Source organism: Dasypus novemcinctus, chromosome 8 (assembly GCF_030445035.2).
Source record: "Dasypus novemcinctus isolate mDasNov1 chromosome 8, mDasNov1.1.hap2, whole genome shotgun sequence".
Classification (NCBI taxonomy): domain Eukaryota; kingdom Metazoa; phylum Chordata; class Mammalia; order Cingulata; family Dasypodidae; genus Dasypus; species Dasypus novemcinctus.
Window position 1 is genome coordinate 126,385,960 of NC_080680.1, and position 18,548 is coordinate 126,404,507.

General features: G+C 60.8%; 3 protein-coding genes and 4 non-coding genes across 7 annotated transcripts; 2 read left to right on the forward strand and 5 right to left on the reverse strand.

Annotated features, from left to right (window-relative positions):
* The first annotated feature begins 57 nt into the window (after nt 1-57).
* SURF1 (SURF1 cytochrome c oxidase assembly factor) lies at nt 58-4,643 on the forward strand. The gene is made up of 9 exons (XM_004482404.4): nt 58-146; nt 245-293; nt 1,941-2,074; nt 2,163-2,245; nt 2,943-3,125; nt 3,612-3,684; nt 3,802-3,964; nt 4,284-4,365; nt 4,448-4,643. Exons 1-9 carry the CDS (start codon nt 66-68, stop codon nt 4,515-4,517), a joined length of 918 nt encoding a protein of 305 aa, XP_004482461.1. The 5' UTR covers nt 58-65; the 3' UTR covers nt 4,518-4,643.
* A 229-nt stretch (nt 4,644-4,872) lies between these two features.
* RPL7A (ribosomal protein L7a) lies at nt 4,873-7,884 on the reverse strand. The gene is made up of 8 exons (XM_004482392.5): nt 7,751-7,884; nt 7,168-7,288; nt 6,550-6,699; nt 6,147-6,287; nt 5,882-5,961; nt 5,438-5,568; nt 5,113-5,182; nt 4,873-5,025 (listed from the first exon to the last, which is right to left on the reverse strand). Exons 1-8 carry the CDS (start codon nt 7,751-7,753, stop codon nt 4,921-4,923), a joined length of 801 nt encoding a protein of 266 aa, XP_004482449.3. The 5' UTR covers nt 7,754-7,884; the 3' UTR covers nt 4,873-4,920.
* LOC111761626 (small nucleolar RNA SNORD36) lies at nt 5,265-5,331 on the reverse strand. The gene has a single exon (XR_002794934.1). It is a non-coding gene; the product is annotated as a small nucleolar RNA SNORD36 (small nucleolar RNA).
* On the reverse strand, nt 5,640-5,712 carry LOC111761623 (small nucleolar RNA SNORD36). Its single transcript, XR_002794931.1, has one exon. It is a non-coding gene; the product is annotated as a small nucleolar RNA SNORD36 (small nucleolar RNA).
* Nucleotides 6,030-6,104, reverse strand: LOC111761625 (small nucleolar RNA SNORD36). The gene has a single exon (XR_002794933.1). It is a non-coding gene; the product is annotated as a small nucleolar RNA SNORD36 (small nucleolar RNA).
* LOC111761627 (small nucleolar RNA SNORD24) lies at nt 7,399-7,473 on the reverse strand. The gene has a single exon (XR_002794935.1). It is a non-coding gene; the product is annotated as a small nucleolar RNA SNORD24 (small nucleolar RNA).
* MED22 (mediator complex subunit 22) lies at nt 7,884-18,019 on the forward strand. The gene is made up of 5 exons (XM_004482391.5): nt 7,884-7,968; nt 9,035-9,214; nt 10,534-10,614; nt 11,200-11,408; nt 13,703-18,019. Exons 2-5 carry the CDS (start codon nt 9,092-9,094, stop codon nt 13,890-13,892), a joined length of 603 nt encoding a protein of 200 aa, XP_004482448.1. The 5' UTR covers nt 7,884-7,968; nt 9,035-9,091; the 3' UTR covers nt 13,893-18,019.
* The last annotated feature ends 529 nt before the right edge of the window (nt 18,020-18,548 follow it).

The window sequence follows — 18,548 nt, forward strand, 5'->3', positions numbered from 1 at the left end:
GGCCGGGCCGCGACCCGGAAGCAGACGCCCGGCGCCCCGGAAGCGCCCGCGGGCCGCCGGCGGCGATGGCGGCGGCGTTGCTCTCGCTGGGGCTGCGGGCGGCGGAGCTGAGGCTGCGGCTGCTGCGGGCGGCGGGCGCGGGGCCGGTGCGCGGGGGCGGCGGAGGAGCGCGGGCTGCGGGCGGGGCCGCGCGGGGCAGGGAGGGCCGGGCGCGGGGAGGCCACCCGCATCCCTTTCTCCGCAGGCCCCGGCCGGCGCTGTCGGCAGCCTCCTGCGGGCCCCTGCGCGCCCAGGTGAGGACTCGGCCCGCGGGTGTGATTTAGGGGCCGGGGCACTTTCGAGGCGCGTCCTGGGGATTAGAAATAAAATCTGAAACCGCCGACTGAACTCCACTCCGTGAGAGGTTCTTGTCACGAAATACCATTCTCGATTAAATGCGTCCTAATCGAGTCTCGATTTGGTGCCCGGCGCTGTGGCGAGGGCTTGGTGCCCACAGCGATCAAGGGGAAGCTCCTGCGTCGGGTCCGCTCTACGATGCGCCTTCGGCTGCGGAGAGGCCCGCCTCGGATTGGAACCCGGTGTCCGAGCTTCAAAACTGAAGCTCATGGAGTCGTGGCAGATTTCCTTCTCTTCCCACTGGACATCAGAGGGCACTGCTCTCTGAGCAGAGAGCCCTGCACAAATAGAGGGTGCCGTGCCCGCCTGCTCCAGGCCTGCCCTTCTGTCATCTGTGAGGTCTTGGTGCTTTCGGCTGGTGAGACTTGTCCGCTGAGAGCTCAGATGTGCCTTCCGTGCATGTTGTTCTAGCTTTTAAGTTTATGATAAGCAATGAGAGAGAGACACTATTAAGAGCTTTGTAAACCACTATTCTGGGTTTATGGATGGCCTTTCTCTTCATAGTACAGTAGCCAGAGGCACCTGGTACATAGATGCTCAGGAATTGTATTTTGAATGAGCTAATGCTCATTGCTTCTTGGTGCAGAAGAATACATTTTGGCGTATTTTTGAGTGAAAAGGCCTGAGGTGGTCAGTGGCAGAGCCAGAACTAAGTACGAGGTCTCATTTATTCAGTCAACAAATGTCCACTGAGTGTACATCACATGCCGGGCACTGGTTTGGGAACCGGGCTGGGCTCGGGGCTGCTGTCCGACTCCTGACTGCAGGTTTTGCTCTGTTTGCTCCTCTAACACGTTTGCAAGCAGCATGGGTGGAGTCTTCTTGAGAAATCGGCTGCCCTAGTTCTGTTTGTTCTGGGGATGCTGGCCCCATGCTAGTGTTGTCAACCCAACAATGCCTGACACTCTGCAAAGTCACAAAAGAGGGAAGTGATGTGCTCAACTGATAGAGCGTCCGCCTACCATACAGGAGGTCCAAGGTCAATACCCCAGGCCCCTGGCCTGTGGTGAGCTGGCCACGCGCAGTGCGCCATGTGCAAGGAGTGCCTGCCACGCAGGGGTGCCCCCCCATGTAGGGGAGTCCCACGCACAAGGAGTGCGCCCCACAAAGAGAGCCACCCGGCGCAAAAAAGGCACAGCCCGCCCAGGAGTGGCGCCACACATGGAGAGCTGACGCAGCAAGATGACTCAATAAGAGACACAGATTCCCAAGAATGCAAGTGGACCCTGAAGAACACACAGTGAATGGACACAGAGCAGACAACAGGGGAGGAAGGGAGGGAAATAAATAAATAAATCTTTAAAAAAAAAAAAAAGGTCACAAAAGCATCTGCTTTTAATTGCAGCTCCATACACAGGCAACTCTGTGTGTCTCAGAATGGGGAATGGTAAAAGTTTACCTACAGTTTTGTGGAGATGTTTTTCTTCCCCAGTTAGAGAGGTGGTAGGTTTGCAGAAGATCATGCAGATACGTACACCCACCCCCATTTTAAACATTTTTGCATTAGCATGGCACCTTACCCAGCGCTCTCTTGCATCCACTAGGGGTGGCCTGGAGGCCAAGCCGATGTGGGAGTTCTGCAGCAGAAGCACCTGCAACAAAAGCAGAGGACGACTCCTTTCTCCAGTGGCTCCTGCTTCTCATCCCTGTGACAGCCTTTGGCCTGGGAACGTGGCAGGTAAAGAGTGGTGCCTAAGTTGGGGGGCTCTGAGCCCTTGACCTGGCTGCCATCTGCTTGGAAGCCTGCTGATGTTCTGTTTCTGAAGGTCCAACGTCGGAAATGGAAGCTGAGGCTGATTGCAGATTTAGAGTCTAGAGTTATGGCCGAGCCCATTCCCCTGCCAGCAGAGTAAGTGTGTGGCTGCCCGCCCTGGCTGATCTCCTGCGAGGTCGGCAGCAGGGCCTGGCTGCTGGCTGCCTCGCCCCTCTGAACAGGGCCTTCGCCCTCCAGATCCGTCTCCCTGCCGGGCTTCCCGCTGAGACCTCACCCGCCTGGTGAAGCTGCCCGACAGGCGTACAACAGTCTTTCTGGCTTTAGCCTTTTCATTAGGTCCGTCACCTGAGCCCTCCCCACTCCCCACCCCTGCTGATGCCTTCCAAAGCAGGGATTCTTAGCTGGTGGGCAAGGGCAGAGAAAGCTGGTCTTGGTGTGAAGGTACTTGGAGAAAATGCCCCAGTGATCATACTGCCCTCCCCACCTCCTTTAAAAGCAGTTCTAGAGAGAGAGCCGTATTCAGCAAAGGTTTCCATTCCGGGTGCGCAGGCAAGAACCAACATTTTACAGAAGACATTCACACAGGAGTCCACATTTTAGCTTCTTTTGGGAAACTGTACTGTTGGGCAGCAGATTCTCATTCCCACCTGGCTTCATAGAGCTGGAGCCAAGGTCCAGCCACCCCCAGCAGTGGGGCAGGCCCTACTGCTCCACCTTTTTACATTCCTCATCTGGCTCTTGTGGGTTTGTAATTTGCAACCCAAGCCTTAGAGGGTTTGGATTTCCTGCCAAGCCTTGCTTGCTCTCAGTTCTGTTTCTGCCCTTCATGTAGCTCAATGGAACTTAAAGATCTGGAGTATCGGCCAGTGAAGGTCAGAGGGCACTTTGACCACTCCAAGGAGTTGTACATGATGCCACGGACCATGGTGGACCCTGCCCGGGAGGCGAGCCAGGTCTCCTCCTTGGCCAAGAGTGGTGCCTACGTGGTCACCCCCTTCCATTGCTCGGACCTGGGGTGAGTAGACCATGCAAGGAGCCGGCGGGTATGGCAGACGCAGCTCCAGGACACACTGAGGCTGGGGCAGGAAACCCCCAACTTTGATAAGATAGTGGAGCCCTAGATAACCAAAGTCAATTCATCTAACTGTTTATTATTGTGCAAGTCCTGTACCCCAAGCTCTGAAAGGGAAGGAAGGAAAGCATAGGTGCCTCCAATGGAGAAATTGTCGTGGTGTCTAGTGACTACAGCCTGCAAGAGAAGGGTACCCCAGCAGTGTGGAGGGACTTGAGTCAGGACTCGAGGCCTGTGGGCAGCTTGGAGGTCAACAGGTAGAACAGAGAAGCCTTCCCAGTGGCACTGGTCAGTGGCACCATCGTTCTTCCTAGGCGCCTGCCACGCCGAGCTTCCTTGTGCAGCCCCTCAGCTCATGTTTGAGCCAGTGGGCAGTGCTTGTGTACTCTTATGATCTCTACTCAAACTCTTCCCCACCTTTTGTTCCAGAATCACCATCCTGGTAAATAGAGGGTTTGTCCCCAAGAACAGAGTGAATCCAGACACCCGGCAGAAGGGCCAGGTAAGGGCTGAGCACCCTTCCCTGCTTGCAAGGGATCGAGGGGGCTGTAGCAGCTCACACAGGGCTCTCCCCTCTTCACGCTTTCCCTTAAGGGCACTCTCACGCCTTCCTTTGCAGATTGAGCAAGAAGTGGACCTAGTTGGAATGGTGAGGCTGACAGAAACCAGAAAGCCCTTTGTCCCTGAAAACAATCCAGAAAGGAATCACTGGCATTACCGGGACCTGGAGGCCATGGCCAGGGTCACAGGCGCAGACCCCATTTTCCTTGATGCTGATTTCCGTACGTTGCCCAGTCCCCCGGGAAGACCTGAGTAGCTTTTGTGGATGCCTTTGTGGCTGGCACCCTGTGTGGGGCAGAAGCCACAGGCTTGGCCTTGTTGGGAACCAAGTGACAGCGACAACTGTACGTGGCAGCTGGCTACTGCCTGGAGGGTCTGAGCAACTTTGGAGTCCAGAAGTCCAAGGAGTCCCTGAGGGGACTGGCCATGCAGGAGAGGTGGGGGGCAGCGACCAGGCCAGGCTGCCCCAAGAAGGCGCCCTGAGGGCTGTGGGAAGCACGGCCAGCTGTGCACGACACCTTGAACCCACTGTCTCTACAGAGAGCACAGTTCCCGGAGGACCCATTGGGGGACAAACACGAGTCTCTCTGAGGAACGAGCACCTACAGTACATTATTACCTGGTAAGCACAGCCCCCCAAACCTGCCTGTCCTCCGCCCCTCCCCCCCCAACCGACCCAGTCTTTCTACTTCTTTCAACACAAGGTACGGATTATGCGCAGCCACATCATACATGTGGTTTAAGAAATTCATGCGCCGGGTGCCTGGCGTATGACAGAACCAGCTGGTCGCCTGTCCCAGGAGTTGTCAGGACATAACTCCATGTACGCTGTGTTACCTTCAGAGACTGCCTTTACGCTAATCATGCATCATTGGTATAAATAAAGCTCCTTGGCTCACACGTTGTATTTTTATTTCTACCAAAACGAGCTAGTAACTGGATGATCCGCGTTCGGAGTACCAAGTTGTCACATATGGTCTGCACGTCTGACATGCACAGCAAATTCAGTCCCACACAAGTCTCACCCTTACAGGCTTCTGTACCAGTCACTGACTGCATCCCGCCTCACCACCACCCCCCCCCAGACATGCCTCCTGCCTCCAGCCCAGAATACCAAATAGACACTGGCTGAAGGAGAACTTTTATTTTTATGTACAGAAAAGCCAGCTGTGTACATTTAACCCAGTTTAGTGGCAAGTTCTTTAGCTTTTGCCTTCTCCAGCTTGGCAATGCGAGCCACGGACTTGGGACCCAGGACATTGCCTCCCCAGTGACGACGGATCTGCAACAAAGAGAGTGAGTTAGCGCGGCCTGTCATTTTCGGAGGCTTCAATCTTGTTAGTGAAGCTATCCCTGCTGTGTTTCTTACCTCGTCATATCTGTCGTTGTAATTGGTTCTAATAGCTTCCACCAGCTTAGCTAGCGCTCCTTTGTCTTCCCTAGCAAGAAAGGGAAAAAAGGCTGTAGCATGAGGCAATTCCTCTTCCAGAAATGTCTTCATTTTTAGCAAACACAAACCCTTTTGCCTCAGATAAAACATGACCACATGTTTTGTTCAGGTGAAGAAATTCTTAACCATCACTGGCAAAAGTTCAGGTAACTATATTCCTTGACCTGAAACATTGGTTTTTAAAAAGAATCCTTCAAATGGGCATGGAGGTCCCTGCCCACCCGCGGTAAGGCCGTCTACTTACGAGTTGACCTGCGTGAAGGCAAGCGTGGTGCAGGTCTTTCTGTGGACGAGCCGTCCCAGCCTGGCCTTTCCCTTGATGATGCAGTAGGGGACCCCCATTTTACGGCACAAGGCGGGCAGGAAGACAACCAGCTGGAAGACAGCATCATCTCTGGAGTGTATTTTGACCAAAAGCAGTAACTTAAAGGGGTAGCTTGGAAGCAATTGCTCAGGGTTAAAAAGCTCATAGATTTGCACTTCACGGTTTGATTCAGTGAGAGATTCACATCATTGCAAGAGCCATGGCTGGATCCCTTGGGACTGTACACAAACCAAACACTGGCAGGCGGGGTGGCCCCACTCTGGCCTCTCAGCATTAGGTCTACTCTACCCATCATCCCGGTGCCAACACAAGGACCCAATCTAAGCTTAGCCACCAGTGCTTAAGAGCAAGCTAGAAGCGTACCTCGATTGGGTCCACGTCATGTGCAATCACCACCAGCTGGGCCTTCTTGTTCTCTACCAGGGTGGTGACAGTGTTCACCCCTGGAACATGCAAGTGGTTTGTGTAAGCGAGTGGCTGCTCTGATGCGAGCAGCCTGTCTCACTCAGCTGCAACTCAGTGTTAAAAAGCTCAGCGTTCACCCTTCACAGTAACTTCAGGTGAAGAAATTCATACATCACTGTAACAGCTGGCCTCACCACTCACCACTGAGGAGGGGCTCACTCACCTGCTCGAAGCACAGGCGGCCGCTTGGTGGGGACGTCCCCTTTGCCGGCAGCCTTCTTCTCAGCCCGGGCCAGCAGCCTCTGCTTCTTCTCCTGCTTTGTCTCTGGTCTGTACTTGTGGGCCAGCTTAAGCAGCTGCGTGGCTGGGAAAACATTCCGGCTTAGCTTTCCAACTGAAGCTCTGACATTTGTCACTTATTCTGAATGCAAAACCACTGTTCTGGTGAGAACATAGTAATGACGGATACTATCCAACTATAAGACCACGGACAAAGCCATGTTCTGGAAATAGAACAGGGAATCCTATACTTCCTTACCCCCGCCAAAGGGCACAGTGGGATGTAACACTGTCGAGGGCCACGCCCTCGCCCAAGAAGGCTTTCCTTTCTCTGCGCAGCACCTCACCTGTCTGGCGGTCCAAGGCCTGGGTGAACTGGTGGATGGCGGGGGGCACTTTCAGCCGCTTGTAGAGGATGGCCCTTTGCCGCTGCAGCCGGATGTAACGAGGCCATTTGACAAAGCGGGTGAGGTCCCTTTTGGGCTGGATGTCCTGTCCTGCGAAGTCAAGGGCAAGGCAGTGAGCAAAGCCCAAACTGTCAAGTCTATGCTTGGCAAGGCTCCTCAGAAGGGTGAGGTGCATCAGCGATCTCGGTGGTTTAGAACGCCATCACCACGCTCAGGCGGCAAAGTCTCCATCACGTGCACTCACTCGCAGACCACGGGGAGCCCCGCGGGCCCCTCCCTTGCTCAGCACACGGAGCTGCACTCACCGGTCCTGGTTCAAGGCGCCTCTGCGGAAGAGGACAGCTATTTCTCGATGGCCAAGCTGAGCGCCCAAGGCCACGCTCAGATGCTCCAACTTGCAATAACCCCAGGATGTCCCTATCCCTATTTCTAGAAAGTGGCAGGACAAGAACTCAGACCCAGGCAGCGTCGACTCCAGAGCCACTCTAACCCACGGCCGATACACTGCCATCCTGGGAAGCACCAGAGCAGCCGCCGCCGCGCCCTCTTCTCACTCACCGATGCCGAAGTTCTTGGGTCTTTTCTCAAACAGGGGATTGACCACCTTCTTGGCCTCCTGCTTCTTCACGACAGCAGGCGCCGGGGCCACCTTCTTGCCCTTGGCCTTCTTTCCCTTGGGCTGAGCGGAAAGGACACGGCGGTCAGAGCCGCCCGCCCCGCCGCCCACCAGCTTCCGCGTGGAGGCGGGGGCGCCCTCGCGGCCCCCACGCCGCCGCGCACGCCCGCCCGTGCATCAGCGATCTCGGTGGTCACGGGCGTCCGCACCGCGGCTCAGATAGCAAATATTCTTTCACATCATCTGCACGAGCAGGCGGGCGCCCGCGGAAGCGCCCTGGGCAGCGGCGCCCGGCCGGGGCCCCGCGTCCCGCCCCCGCGCCCCCCGGCCCGCCCCGCCGCGGGGAGCCCGCACTGCGGCGCCGCGGCCCCCGGTCCCGCCCACGCCCACCCGGCCGAGCGGGCACCGCCGCGCGCCGCTCCCCGGCGCCCGCGTGCCAGGCCCCGCGGGGATCCCCCGGCGCCCGGCCCCGGCGAGGATGGCGGCGGATGGAGCGCGGGCGGGCGGCCGGGGCCGCTCACTCACCATCTTGGACGGCCGGCGAGAGAGAAAGGAGAGGGAATTGTGGGTAATATGTAGGCGGCCTCGGAGATCGCGAGAGCTGCCGCCTGCGCGGGATTTCGAATTTAAAGAGACAGACGCGCTGCGCCGGCGCGCCGGAAGGGGCTGGCGCTGCGGGAGGCCGCGCGGGAAAGGGACCGCCGGGCAGGGGCACCGGGAGGCCGGGCCCCCGAGAGGCGAGAGTAAGCGCGGGCGACCCCCGGCTGTTGTTAGCGCCCCGGGAAGGGGTGCGGCGTGGTGGTCCCTCGCGCTGGTTCCCCGACCCCCACTCGGCGCCCGGGCCCTTCCCGCGGCCGCGGCGGGCGCCCGCCTGGGCCTGCGACGTGGGCCCCTGGTCCCCGGGAAAGCCGGTCCCCGAGGGCACTTAGCAGAGGGTCGGTGGGGGCTGGCGGGGTCGGGTCGGGCTTGCCTTACATGTGGTCTTTTCTTCTGGAAATTGCCGCAAGGAGGGCGAGTTCGTCTGTCCGTTCATTCACTCATTCAGTCACTCATTCATTCATTCCCTCAGCCGCTTCTGCTGAGCGTCTCCCCTGGGCAGGGAAAGAGCCGAGGGGTGGGAGTCTGTGCCCTGGAGGCGCTCGCATCCCCCCATCCCTGGCGTGGAAAGGGTGGTCCCAGCAGAGACCCCGAGAGGACGGCGGGGATGCCCAGAGCACTCCCTGAGCAAGCCCCACGCTGAGTCCCGAGACTGGAGGCTGGTCAGGGTGGTCAGGGGGAGAGGGCCGAGAGGAGCCGGGCTAGAGAGTGGGGGCACGTCCTGGCGCCGTGGGAGCACAGGGCACCTTGTAGGACGTGGGCTGCCCGTGCAGACCTGGGGCCGGGAGGGAAAGGATGGACTCCAGAAGTGTTTAGGGGGCAGAATCAAAAGGACCAGAGGCTTGGGGGGCAGGTGGGGGGGCCGTGGCGCTCTGGGGAGAAGCCCACCAGCAGGGGAGGGTGGGCAGGTCCTCCCAGGCTGAGTTCTGGGGGCCCGAGGAGACGCAGCAGCAACGCCAAGAGCCCGAGGTGGAGTCGGTGGGAGCCCCGGGGCGGGTTCCGTGGGTCTCGTGAGCCTGTCCAGGGAGCGGGTGTGGGCCAGAGAAGAGGCTCGACCCAGAGGTACCTGCCAGTGAAGCGCGGTCATCAGGCAGGAAAGGAACCTCCTCCGGAAAGCTGCGCGTTCCCGAGGGGGTGTGGAGAGTGGCCGAGGGCGGCCGGGAGCTGTGCTCGGCTCACACTTGGACGTTTGTCCGCCACGCTTGGTCCCAGGCACGAACAGGTGGCCGCCAGGCCTCTGCTCCCCGCCGGGCCGCCCGAGGCGCCACCATGGCCCAGCAGAGAGCCCTGCCGCAGAGCAAGGAGACGCTGCTGCAGTCCTACAACAAGCGGCTCAAGGACGACATCAAGTCCATCATGGACAATTTCACCGAGATCATCAAGACGGCCAAGGTGGGCAGGGCCCGGCCCCGGAGACCCGGGGTGGAGCGGGATCCACAGAGGGCGCAGAGTCGCGCGCCGAGGGGCCTCGTGGGTGACAGTGCCCCCCCGACCCCCCGTCACTGGTCAGTGGCTGGAATGAAGCGTGCACACGGTTCCGGGCAGCGGGGTGTCAGCAAGGCTCAGGGCAGACAAAGTCCCCTTCCCCAGGGAGGTGACACCTGGGGCCGCTTGCCAATAACAAGCAGGTCCAGGGGTAAATAAGGCAGGCGAGCGCCTGTCTCAGGAAGGCAGCCGGGGCGCGGGGGCTCTGTCACCGACTGCTGGGGCTCAAAGTCCAGCGCCACTCAGTAGCTGTGCGGGTTTGGACTGGTTCCTTGGTTTCTCAGTACCTCAGTTTGCCCATCAAGTGGGAAAACGGATCTACTCTTTGGTGGGGTCTTGGTGATGATTGACTGAGTTTGGATAGAACTCATCCCAGGCCTGGCACAGAGCCACCATGCCAAAAACCGTAACTCTTGGGAGTTCAACTGAGCAGAGAAAGGATAAGAGAAAGCGAGAGGGGCACTCCGCTGGGGAGGGCATCAGGGGTCAGTCCGGTGCCCGTTTAGTGCGCCTTAAGCGTCAGGCTGGTTGTGAGAGATACCTGAGCTGTTTCGTTTAGTTTTCACAAGAACTTTACGAGGCAGGCACTGTTTCCCCCTCCCTATTTTCAGATGAGGAAACTGAGGCACAGGGAGTTAGCATCTTGCCTGGGGTTGCTCAGCTAATAAGCAGCAGAGCCTGGATTTGAACCCTGGGCAGTCTGGCTCCCGAGCCCTGGCTCTTAACCGCCGAGAGTGAAGAGCATGCTGGAGGGGGAGACCACAGCGGCCCCGCCCCACTGCACCCCCACAAGGTTCTGTCTGAACCAGCCGCAACGGGTGGGGTTCCCAGCGCTTCCATTTACCGCCGGGGGCCCCAGGAGTACTGGCACCGCCTGTCCCTGCCGCAGGCTTGTCCACCTGTAAACGGGCCGGACGTCCAGGCTTCTAGGAGAACGTCGTGAGATGGCGACAGTGCCGTGCTTCACACGGGGCTGCCCTGAGCGGCTGCGGAAGAAAGCTCACTGTCCCCTGACTGCCCGGCCCAGCCCAGCCCGGCGGTGAGCATCCGCTTGCCCTGGCCACATGCCCCTCATCTCTGGTACCGTCGGACAAGAAGGTGAAATGGAACTTTAGCGGCGTTGGTTCCCGGAGCCTTGCGGTCGGCAGAGTACGGGCCGCCGGCTGTGGCTGGACTGGGGCCAGGGCGGGGCAGCCCTGATTCTGACCTTCTCATCTGCCCTGCAGATTGAAGATGAAACCCAGGTGTCACGGGCCACCCAGGGTGAGCAGGACAACTACGAGATGCACGTGCGCGCCGCCAACATCGTGAGTCGCGGGTGGAGGGGCCCGGCCTGGGCTCCCACAGGGGTCTCCCGGGGTAGTATCGGACACCTTCTCGCTGGTCTCCCTCTCCTCCCTGAGCAGCGGAAGGAAACTGCAGTGCTGCTGTGGCTTCACCCCAGGCAGCTTTCGGGTATGGGGTAGGCGGTAAATCACTTCCCCGGGGCCCCTTGAGGGGGCACGCATGGGTGGTGCCAGGGCCCCCCTCCTGCTTGCCGGGAGGAGGTGGGCAGGCACCTGTGGAGTTCTGCACCTCCCGCCCCAGGATGTTCCTCAGACCCATTGTGAGGGCAAAAAGGAAATGACAACACTACAGGTAGCTGTAGCACAAATATGCCTTGGGAGTGTCTCCTCCAATCAAGGTGGGTGCCACAGATCCTGCCCTCGTAACTTACATTCCAGGGCCTCCATCTGATACTCACAAGCAACCCTCTGTAGGGGAGCTCTCAAGTCCCATTTTGAGACCAAGGCACAGAGAGGGGCCGTGGCTGGCCAGGGTCAGCCCTGTAGGCAGGTCCCCCGGCCAGTCACCTCCCTGACCCCGTGCCGCCCTGGTTCCGGCTGCCGCAGGTCCGTGCCGGCGAGTCCCTGATGAAGCTCGTCTCCGACCTCAAGCAGTTCCTGATCCTCAACGACTTCCCGTCGGTGAACGAGGCCATCGACCTGCGCAACCAGCAGCTGCGGGCCCTGCGGGAAGAGTGCGACCGGAAGCTCGTGGCGCTGCGCGACGAGGTCGCCATCGACCTGTACGAGCTGGAGGAGGACTACTACTCGTCCAGGTACAGATAGGGCCCGGCTCCCCGCGGAGGGCCTGCGCGTCTGCACCGGGCCCCCGGGCAGCCCGAAGCGCCTCCTGTCCTGCCACACTCCCCGGGCCTGGCAGCAGAGCCCCTGCCCGCGCCTCAGAGCGGAGCTGCTGGTCGGAGCTGGACCGACAGATAACGACGGCCAGCCGCCTGGCCCCGGGCTTCTCCCGCCGGGCAGCCAACGTGACTTGTGGAACCTCAGAGTCAGGAGGGCCGCTGGACTGACCGTGTCTGGGGCCGGCGTGCAGGAGGGAGCGGGGCAGCTGCCTGCGGTCACAGCAGCGGGAGCGGGGCGGTGCTCCTGGCTGACCCTTGGCCACCTCCTTCCGGAGACTTCCTCACCGGGCAGGGCTCTCTGGGCCCGCGCTGTCCCTTTAGCCCTTTAAATCAATAAACAGGGAGGCAAAGCCGGCCCAGCTCCTCTTGGCCACTTAGGCCAGGCCAGGCCCCCAGGTGCGGGACTTGCCCAGGGAAGCAGTGCCTGTGGATGTCACGGAAACCCCACGGCGTGGCGGTGGGGACAGGCTGGGGGCGGGGGAGGAAGAGTCCCAAATGGGGAATGGCCTCAGAAGCCAGCCCGGGGCCCGGGATGCCACGGGGGCGGGGGGGCTCGCTGTCCAGCTCTTGGGCGGCCACTTGGGATCCTGAAAGCACCGAGTGTTTGGGCTGGAAGGGCTGTGAGAAACCAGCCCAAGCCTCGTTCACATGGGGTAAACTGAGGCAGAAGATGGCAGGCCTTGCTCCTCCACCCCCTTAGCTTGGAAGGTGGAGCCTGGGACCAGCAAACCCAGAGCCCATGCCTGCCTCGCCCTCACCCCACAAACCTTCCTGCTGGTGGGTTGGCACGGCCACGCGGAGGAGCCACAGCAGCCACGGCCGTGGCCCGAGGGCTGGGCGCGTCTCCCCGCTCCAGACTCGCTGCCGTCCCTCATGGTCCCTACCGTGGGAAGGGACAGGCTGTGGCTGCCCAGCTAGAGTGGTTCTAGAGTTTTCCGGAGGGTTCCAGAGCTGCCCTTGGCCCCCAGGACTAGGGGGCTCAGCCTGCATCACAGCGCCTCCTCCACACCAGGTGTTGAGAGGCGTTCGGGTCCTGGAGTGTTCCGGGCCCTTCCGGAAGGCAGCCCCTTCTCTGTCCCCAGCACGTGCCTCACCTCTGAGCTGGCAGGTGGCACTGGCTGGCGGGGGAGGGACTTGCCCAAGGCCTCGCAGCGGAGCTAGGACAGAACCTTCTGGCGCCCTCCCCCACCCCACCAGTCTCTGTGGTTCACCCAGGTGTCCCCTCCCAAAGTGCAGTCCCCGGGTGCCTGAGGGGGCCGAGCGGGGGCCTTGGAGGGGCCCTGCAGCTGAGCAGTTGGGGTTTCCCTCCTGCAAACACCCGGTCCGGGACCAGGGGCCAGCCAGGTCCAGTCGCCAAGCCAGCCAGGTTTCTTTCGACGTCCCCACTGTCCCCACAAATAAAGGCTGCCATGTGCCCAGACCCCAACTGCCCGCCTCCCCAGCCCGCCCTCCCGCCTGAGCTGCCCCTGCCTCCAGCCGGCACCTCACTCTTGCTCCTTTCCACTCGCTGCTCTTTCAACTCTGCCTGCCCGCTCCGCTCTCTGGAGGGGCTCCTCTACCCAGGATGGTGCGCCCAGGATGGAGAGGGATGGAGAGCTCAGGGCCCGGGCAGGGCGGAGATGGCCGGGCGTGAGAAGCCGGGGCCTTCGGCAGAGTAGGAAAGCACAGGGAGGTCTGTGCCCGGTCGCCCTGAGCAGCCCGCGGGAAAGCTGAGGCCCCGCGAGGAGGGGCTGTGGCCACCCGGCGCCGTGGGGGGGGACGCCAGGGCCTGTGCCCCCCGCACGCCCTTTCCCGGGTGGGGGGCGCCTCAGGTGCTCCTGCACAGTGTAGTGACCAGGAAAAGACTGAAGGCAGCTCGGGCCGCCTGGCCAGGCGGGCGTCCAGCGAGCCTGGGACAGGGACATGTGGGAGTTGGACAGGATGGCCACCAGCTGGCGTGAGGGGCTGCCCAGAGCGCACCCGGGCCTAGGGACAGCCCTGCCGGGGTCACGCAGCCTGCAGCGGCCGACCCAGCCGGCCCCCCTGAGGGATGCTCAGTGGAACTGCCCGGGGCGCCCAGGGCCTCCCCCCGCGGGCTTGCTTGCGGGGGCAGAGCAGGGCGGAGAGGGTGGTGCGGCTCTCCCTGGCGCTTCGTAACTCTGCTTCTGTCTTGCTCCCGGCTTCCACTCCGCCCGCTCCTGCCTCTCCCGGGGTTTCTGGTGGCGGAAAAGCTCGAGTCTCTGCGAAGCTAATGACCTGCCTCTGTGTGAAGCTTACTGGAGGCCGCACCGCGACACGGACCCCGCCGATGGCCTTGCGGCCCCCCTGCTGGCCTCCCCGGAGCCCGGCTCCGGCCCGCTGCAGGCTCCGGGCCCTGCCCACCCCCACGCCGGTGGCTCCGGCCCCACGGAGCACGCCTGAGCCGCCGGGGCCTGCTGGGCACCCCCAGCCTGGGCCAGGGGCTAGCCACCCAGGACTGCTGGAGACCAGCCCCCCGGCCATTTCCGGCGGCCCGCCCCTCTGGTCGCCATCCGTCCTCACGACCTCCCTGGCTCCCTCAGGAGCGGGCAGGGGTGGTAGGAAGTTTGCAGGGCCGATTCGACCCCCACCAGTGCTGGGGCGGGGTGCCCTGTGTGGCCTGAAATGAGTGCCGTCGTGGCCATGCCCACTCGCCCTGACCCCGGCCTGAGCCCCGTCGCCCGCCACCCAGGGCGCCTGGCAGGCAGGCTGTGCAGGGGCGCCCGTCCTCACAGCGGCTCTCAATTCTGCGGCTCTGCGCTCTGGCTGGTTCTGTGGTGACACTGCTCAATAAAGCTGCCCCCGCCCCCTCGTGCTGGCTGCTCTTCCTTGGCGCTTCCCTGACCGTGCCAGGACCACCCTGGTCGCCCGCGCCCGTGGGAGCCTGGACGGGGGCTCCGCAGGCAGGGACTTGCTGCCCGGCACCCCGTGGGTCCCCTGGACTCGGCGCGTGAACGGAGCTGCGCGCCTCCTGAGCGGAGCCGATACTTCCCACGTCTCAGAGAGGAGAGGACGCGGGAGCCCTGCAAGGTCACAGAGCGGGATCCGCGCCCGCCCGGGAGGAACCTGGAACTGCCTCCAGCAGAGGAAGCGCCAGGCTTCCAGGAGGGGGGCAGAGGCACCTCCCCAAGAGGGACACAGCGTCCAGCCGCACAGGACGGCGGCGCCTGGCCTGGCCCCGGCATCGGAGGGCAAGGGGCTGCCTCCCGGGGACGTCGCCTCAGCCCTTCCCCACCGAGATGAGACGGCGGGGGAGGAGTTCCTCCAGGATCTCCTAGGGCCTCGCAGAAGGGCCTGTGCCTGGCGGTTACTCAGGAGGAATGGGCACTTCCCTCGGGGGCTGGCGGGAAGGAGTGCCCCCCGTGGTGGGGGTCTCCCTCCACGCCCGGGGAGCCCAGGCTCATCTGTCTGTGCGCTTCGGGCCGACCTCACCACTGCCCTTCTAAAGAGGAGTTGTCCTGCCTCCAAGCAAAGCAGCTCCCGACCACGTTTCCTTCCCAGCCAGCGCCCCCTGGTGGCAAGCTCCACGGAGGGCCTGCCTCGCCTGCCCCTTCCAATTCTTTTTTTTTTTTTTATTTCTCTCCTCCTCCCCCCACCTATTATCTGCTCTGTGTGTCCTTTCGCTGTGTTCTTCTGTGTCCACTTGCGTTCTTGTCAGCAGCACCAGGACTCTGTGTCTCTTTTTGTTGCGTCATCTTGCTGCATCAGCTCTCTGTGTGTGCGGCACCATTCCTGCGTGGGCTGCGCTTTTTTCACGCAGGGCGGCTCTCCTTACGAGGCGCACTCCTTGCGCGTGGGGCTCCCCTACGTGGGGGACACCCCTGCGTGGCACGGCACTCCACGCATCAGCACTGCGCGTAGGCCAGCTCCACACGGGTCAGGAGGCCCAGGGTTTGAACCCTGGACCTCTCATGTGGTAGGCGGACGCTCTCTATCCTAGTTGGGCCAAATCCACTTCCCCCTACTGCTTTTCTAGCCCAAGCTTTTTTTTTTTTTTTTTTAATTTTTTTTTAAGATACATAGATCACAGAAAATATTACATTGAAAACTATAAGAGGTTCCCATATATCCCACTCCCCACGCCACTCCACTCCTCCCACATCGACAACCTCTTTCATCATCGTGGCACGTTCACAGCACTTGGTGAATACATCTTGGAGCACTGCTGCACTGCATGGATTATAGTTTACATTGTAGTTTACACTCTCCCCCAGTCCATTTAGTGGACTGTGGCAGGATATAGAATGTCCAGCATCTGACCCTGCAATATCATTCAGGACAACTCCAAGTCCTGAAAATGCCCCATATCACACCTTTTTCCCTCTCCCTGACCTCAGCAACTCCTGTGGCCACTGTCCCCACATCAATGATGTAACCGGCCCGTGGGAAGGCTGTAGTTACTGAGGGGACACCAGCAGAGACCCTTTGCTAACCCCTCCCCCTGCCCACCTGTCACCCTCTGCTTTTCACTTTCTCGTGGAAGCCACCTGTGTGTCACCCGCAGACCCATGATGCCTCTCCTGGGAAGGACACGTGCTCCACGGCCAGCAGCCCTGGCACGCCCCACTGTGCCCCTGGTGCCCCCACCCTGCCCCCGTGTCCCCAGCTGCTCCCCAGTGTCTCCTGGTGCCCCCACCCTGCCCCCGTGTCCCCAGCTGCTCCCCAGTGTCTCCTGGTGCCCCCACCCTGCCCCCGTGTCCCCAGCTGCTCCCCAGTGTCTCCTGGTGCCCCCACCCTGCCCCCGTGTCCCCAGCTGCTCCCCAGTGTCTCCTGGTGCCCCCACCCTGCCCCCGTGTCCCCAGCTGCTCCCCAGTGTCTCCTGGTGCCCCCACCCTGCCCCCGTGTCCCCAGCTGCTCCCCAGTGTCTCCTGGTGCCCCCACCCTGCCCCCGTGTCCCCAGCTGCTCCCCAGTGTCTCCTGGTGCCCCCACCCTGCCCCCGTGTCCCCAGCTGCTCCCGTGTCTCCTGGTGCCCCCACCCTGCCCCCGTGTCCCCAGCTGCTCCCCAGTGTCTCCTGGTGCCCCCACCCTGCCCCCGTGTCCCCAGCTGCTCCCCAGTGTCTCCTGGTGCCTATTTTTATCTTGCTGCCCTGGTTTGCCCCAGGGCTGCCAAAGCAAAGCACCAGGACTGAGCTAGCTTTTATGAAGGGCATTTATTTGGGGGTAAAAGCTTCAAGTTCCAAGGCCGTGAAATGTCCAAATCGAGGCCTCAGCAAAGAGCTTTCTCATGCCATGTGGCCAAGTAAGACGACCGCCGGTCCCTGCCGGGGTCCCTGCCTTCCCCTCCAGAACCCACCGCCTCAAGGAGCGGCGCGGGCGACCATGCACGGGCTTGTCTCTCTGGGCCTCCTCGCAGTGTCTCGGGCTCCTCTGCCTCCTCTGCCTCACTGCAGCTGCCGGTGAACTGGAGTCCTCCCTCGCACGGCAGCGTGGGAGAGAGCAGCTGCCTTTCTCCTGTGTCTCCTATGTCAGACCCAGCCTGAGCGCGGAGCTGCACCAGGCACGCCTCACCACGCGGTCCAATCAAAGGGCCCCACACCCATGGGTGGATTAGTTCAAAAACAACCTTTTTCTCTTTGGGCTTTATAAGAGAACTTCAAACAGCCACACTCCACCCTCTGAGGCCCCCAAAGGCATGTTCCTTCTATGTGCAAAATGCACTCGTTACATCACTATTTTAAAAGCCTTAGATAATTTCAGGAGCAACGGCTAAGCAGAAAATCTGGTAAAAATCAGTCATAGGTTAGTGCAGTCTGTGTTGGGGCAAAACTCCCCCTGGCTGTCGACCTGCAAAACAAAAAAACAAGTGATCTGCTTCCAGTATACAAAGGAGGGTCAGGCCCAGTGGAAATTCCAGTTTCCACTGCCAGAGAGAGAAACTGGAAGGAAGCCGTCACAAGTTCCCAGACTGTCCCGAAACCCTGCAGGGCACCTCCGTTAGATCTCAAAGCCTGAGGGGCGTCTCCAGAACCGCATCTCCTCCGCGTCCCCCCGCGGTCTTGGCCAGTGGCCATCTTCTCGGCTCCCCCTCCTCAAGCATCCGGGTGGTGACCGAGCTCCTGCCCACTGGGGCCATGACCTCACTCTCCCCAGTCCCTGGGGGACAGTCTCAGCCCCCTTAGTACCGTGAGGTGACAGCCGCATTCTCCCCAGTCTCTGGCATGCAGGGCACCCCCTCAGAGCAATGTGTGTGTGTGGGGGCCTGGGGTGGCCGAGCCCTCCCTGGAACGTCCACCCTCTGCAAATGCCGGGGTGGGCTCACCCTTTCCACACGCACGTCTCAAGTCCAGACCCCGGCGTCCACGGGTTTCCTCTGGAAGTGCGTTGTGGGAAACTGGCTTACTTGTTCCTTATTGTAAATGTCACACCTGTTCTATTGTAGATGTTGCAGTTGTTCCCTATTATTGTAGATGGTGTTGCAGTTCTGATAGCAAACGGCTGCTCGGTAGTTTCCAATAAACACGAGGTGGAAACAAGGGTCGAGGCTCTCGGTTCCAGAAGCTGAGCCCCCTGGTCCCATCTGTATCTCCCTCTCTGTCTCTCTGTCCTTTATTTTGTAAAGTTCTGCGTTGCCTTCCCTTTGAGCCACCCTGTCTCTGAGCTGATTGCAGCAGAAGTACTTTCCTTCCAGCTCTCCCCTCCCTGGCCCTCCCAGCCCAGGGGACGGTGGTTGTGTCGACGCAGATCTCACACAGAGCTCTGCCGGGGAGCATGCGTTCACCGGGGGCCGAGCCGTCAGGCAGGAAGACCCAGCTCAGGTCCTCCCCGGATGGCTGCATTTCCAGTCCTGACTCACAAGCTCCAAGTTTAATGAAGTCTTCACAGGGCCTCTAGCCTCTGGGGAGCTTGTTTCCCAGAAGGCTGGAATTTCCCAAATAGTCAGGCTCTGGTTTCTTTGCACCCAGCAATTCAGCCGTCAGCTTATCTCTTTGCTCTTGCATTTTGTTATATAAGCTGCAAGGAGAAGCCAGGCTGCCTTTTCCACATTTACTCTGGAAATCTCATCAGCTAAATGTCCAAGCTCATTATTTTAAAATTCTGCCGTCCATCTAACATCAGGA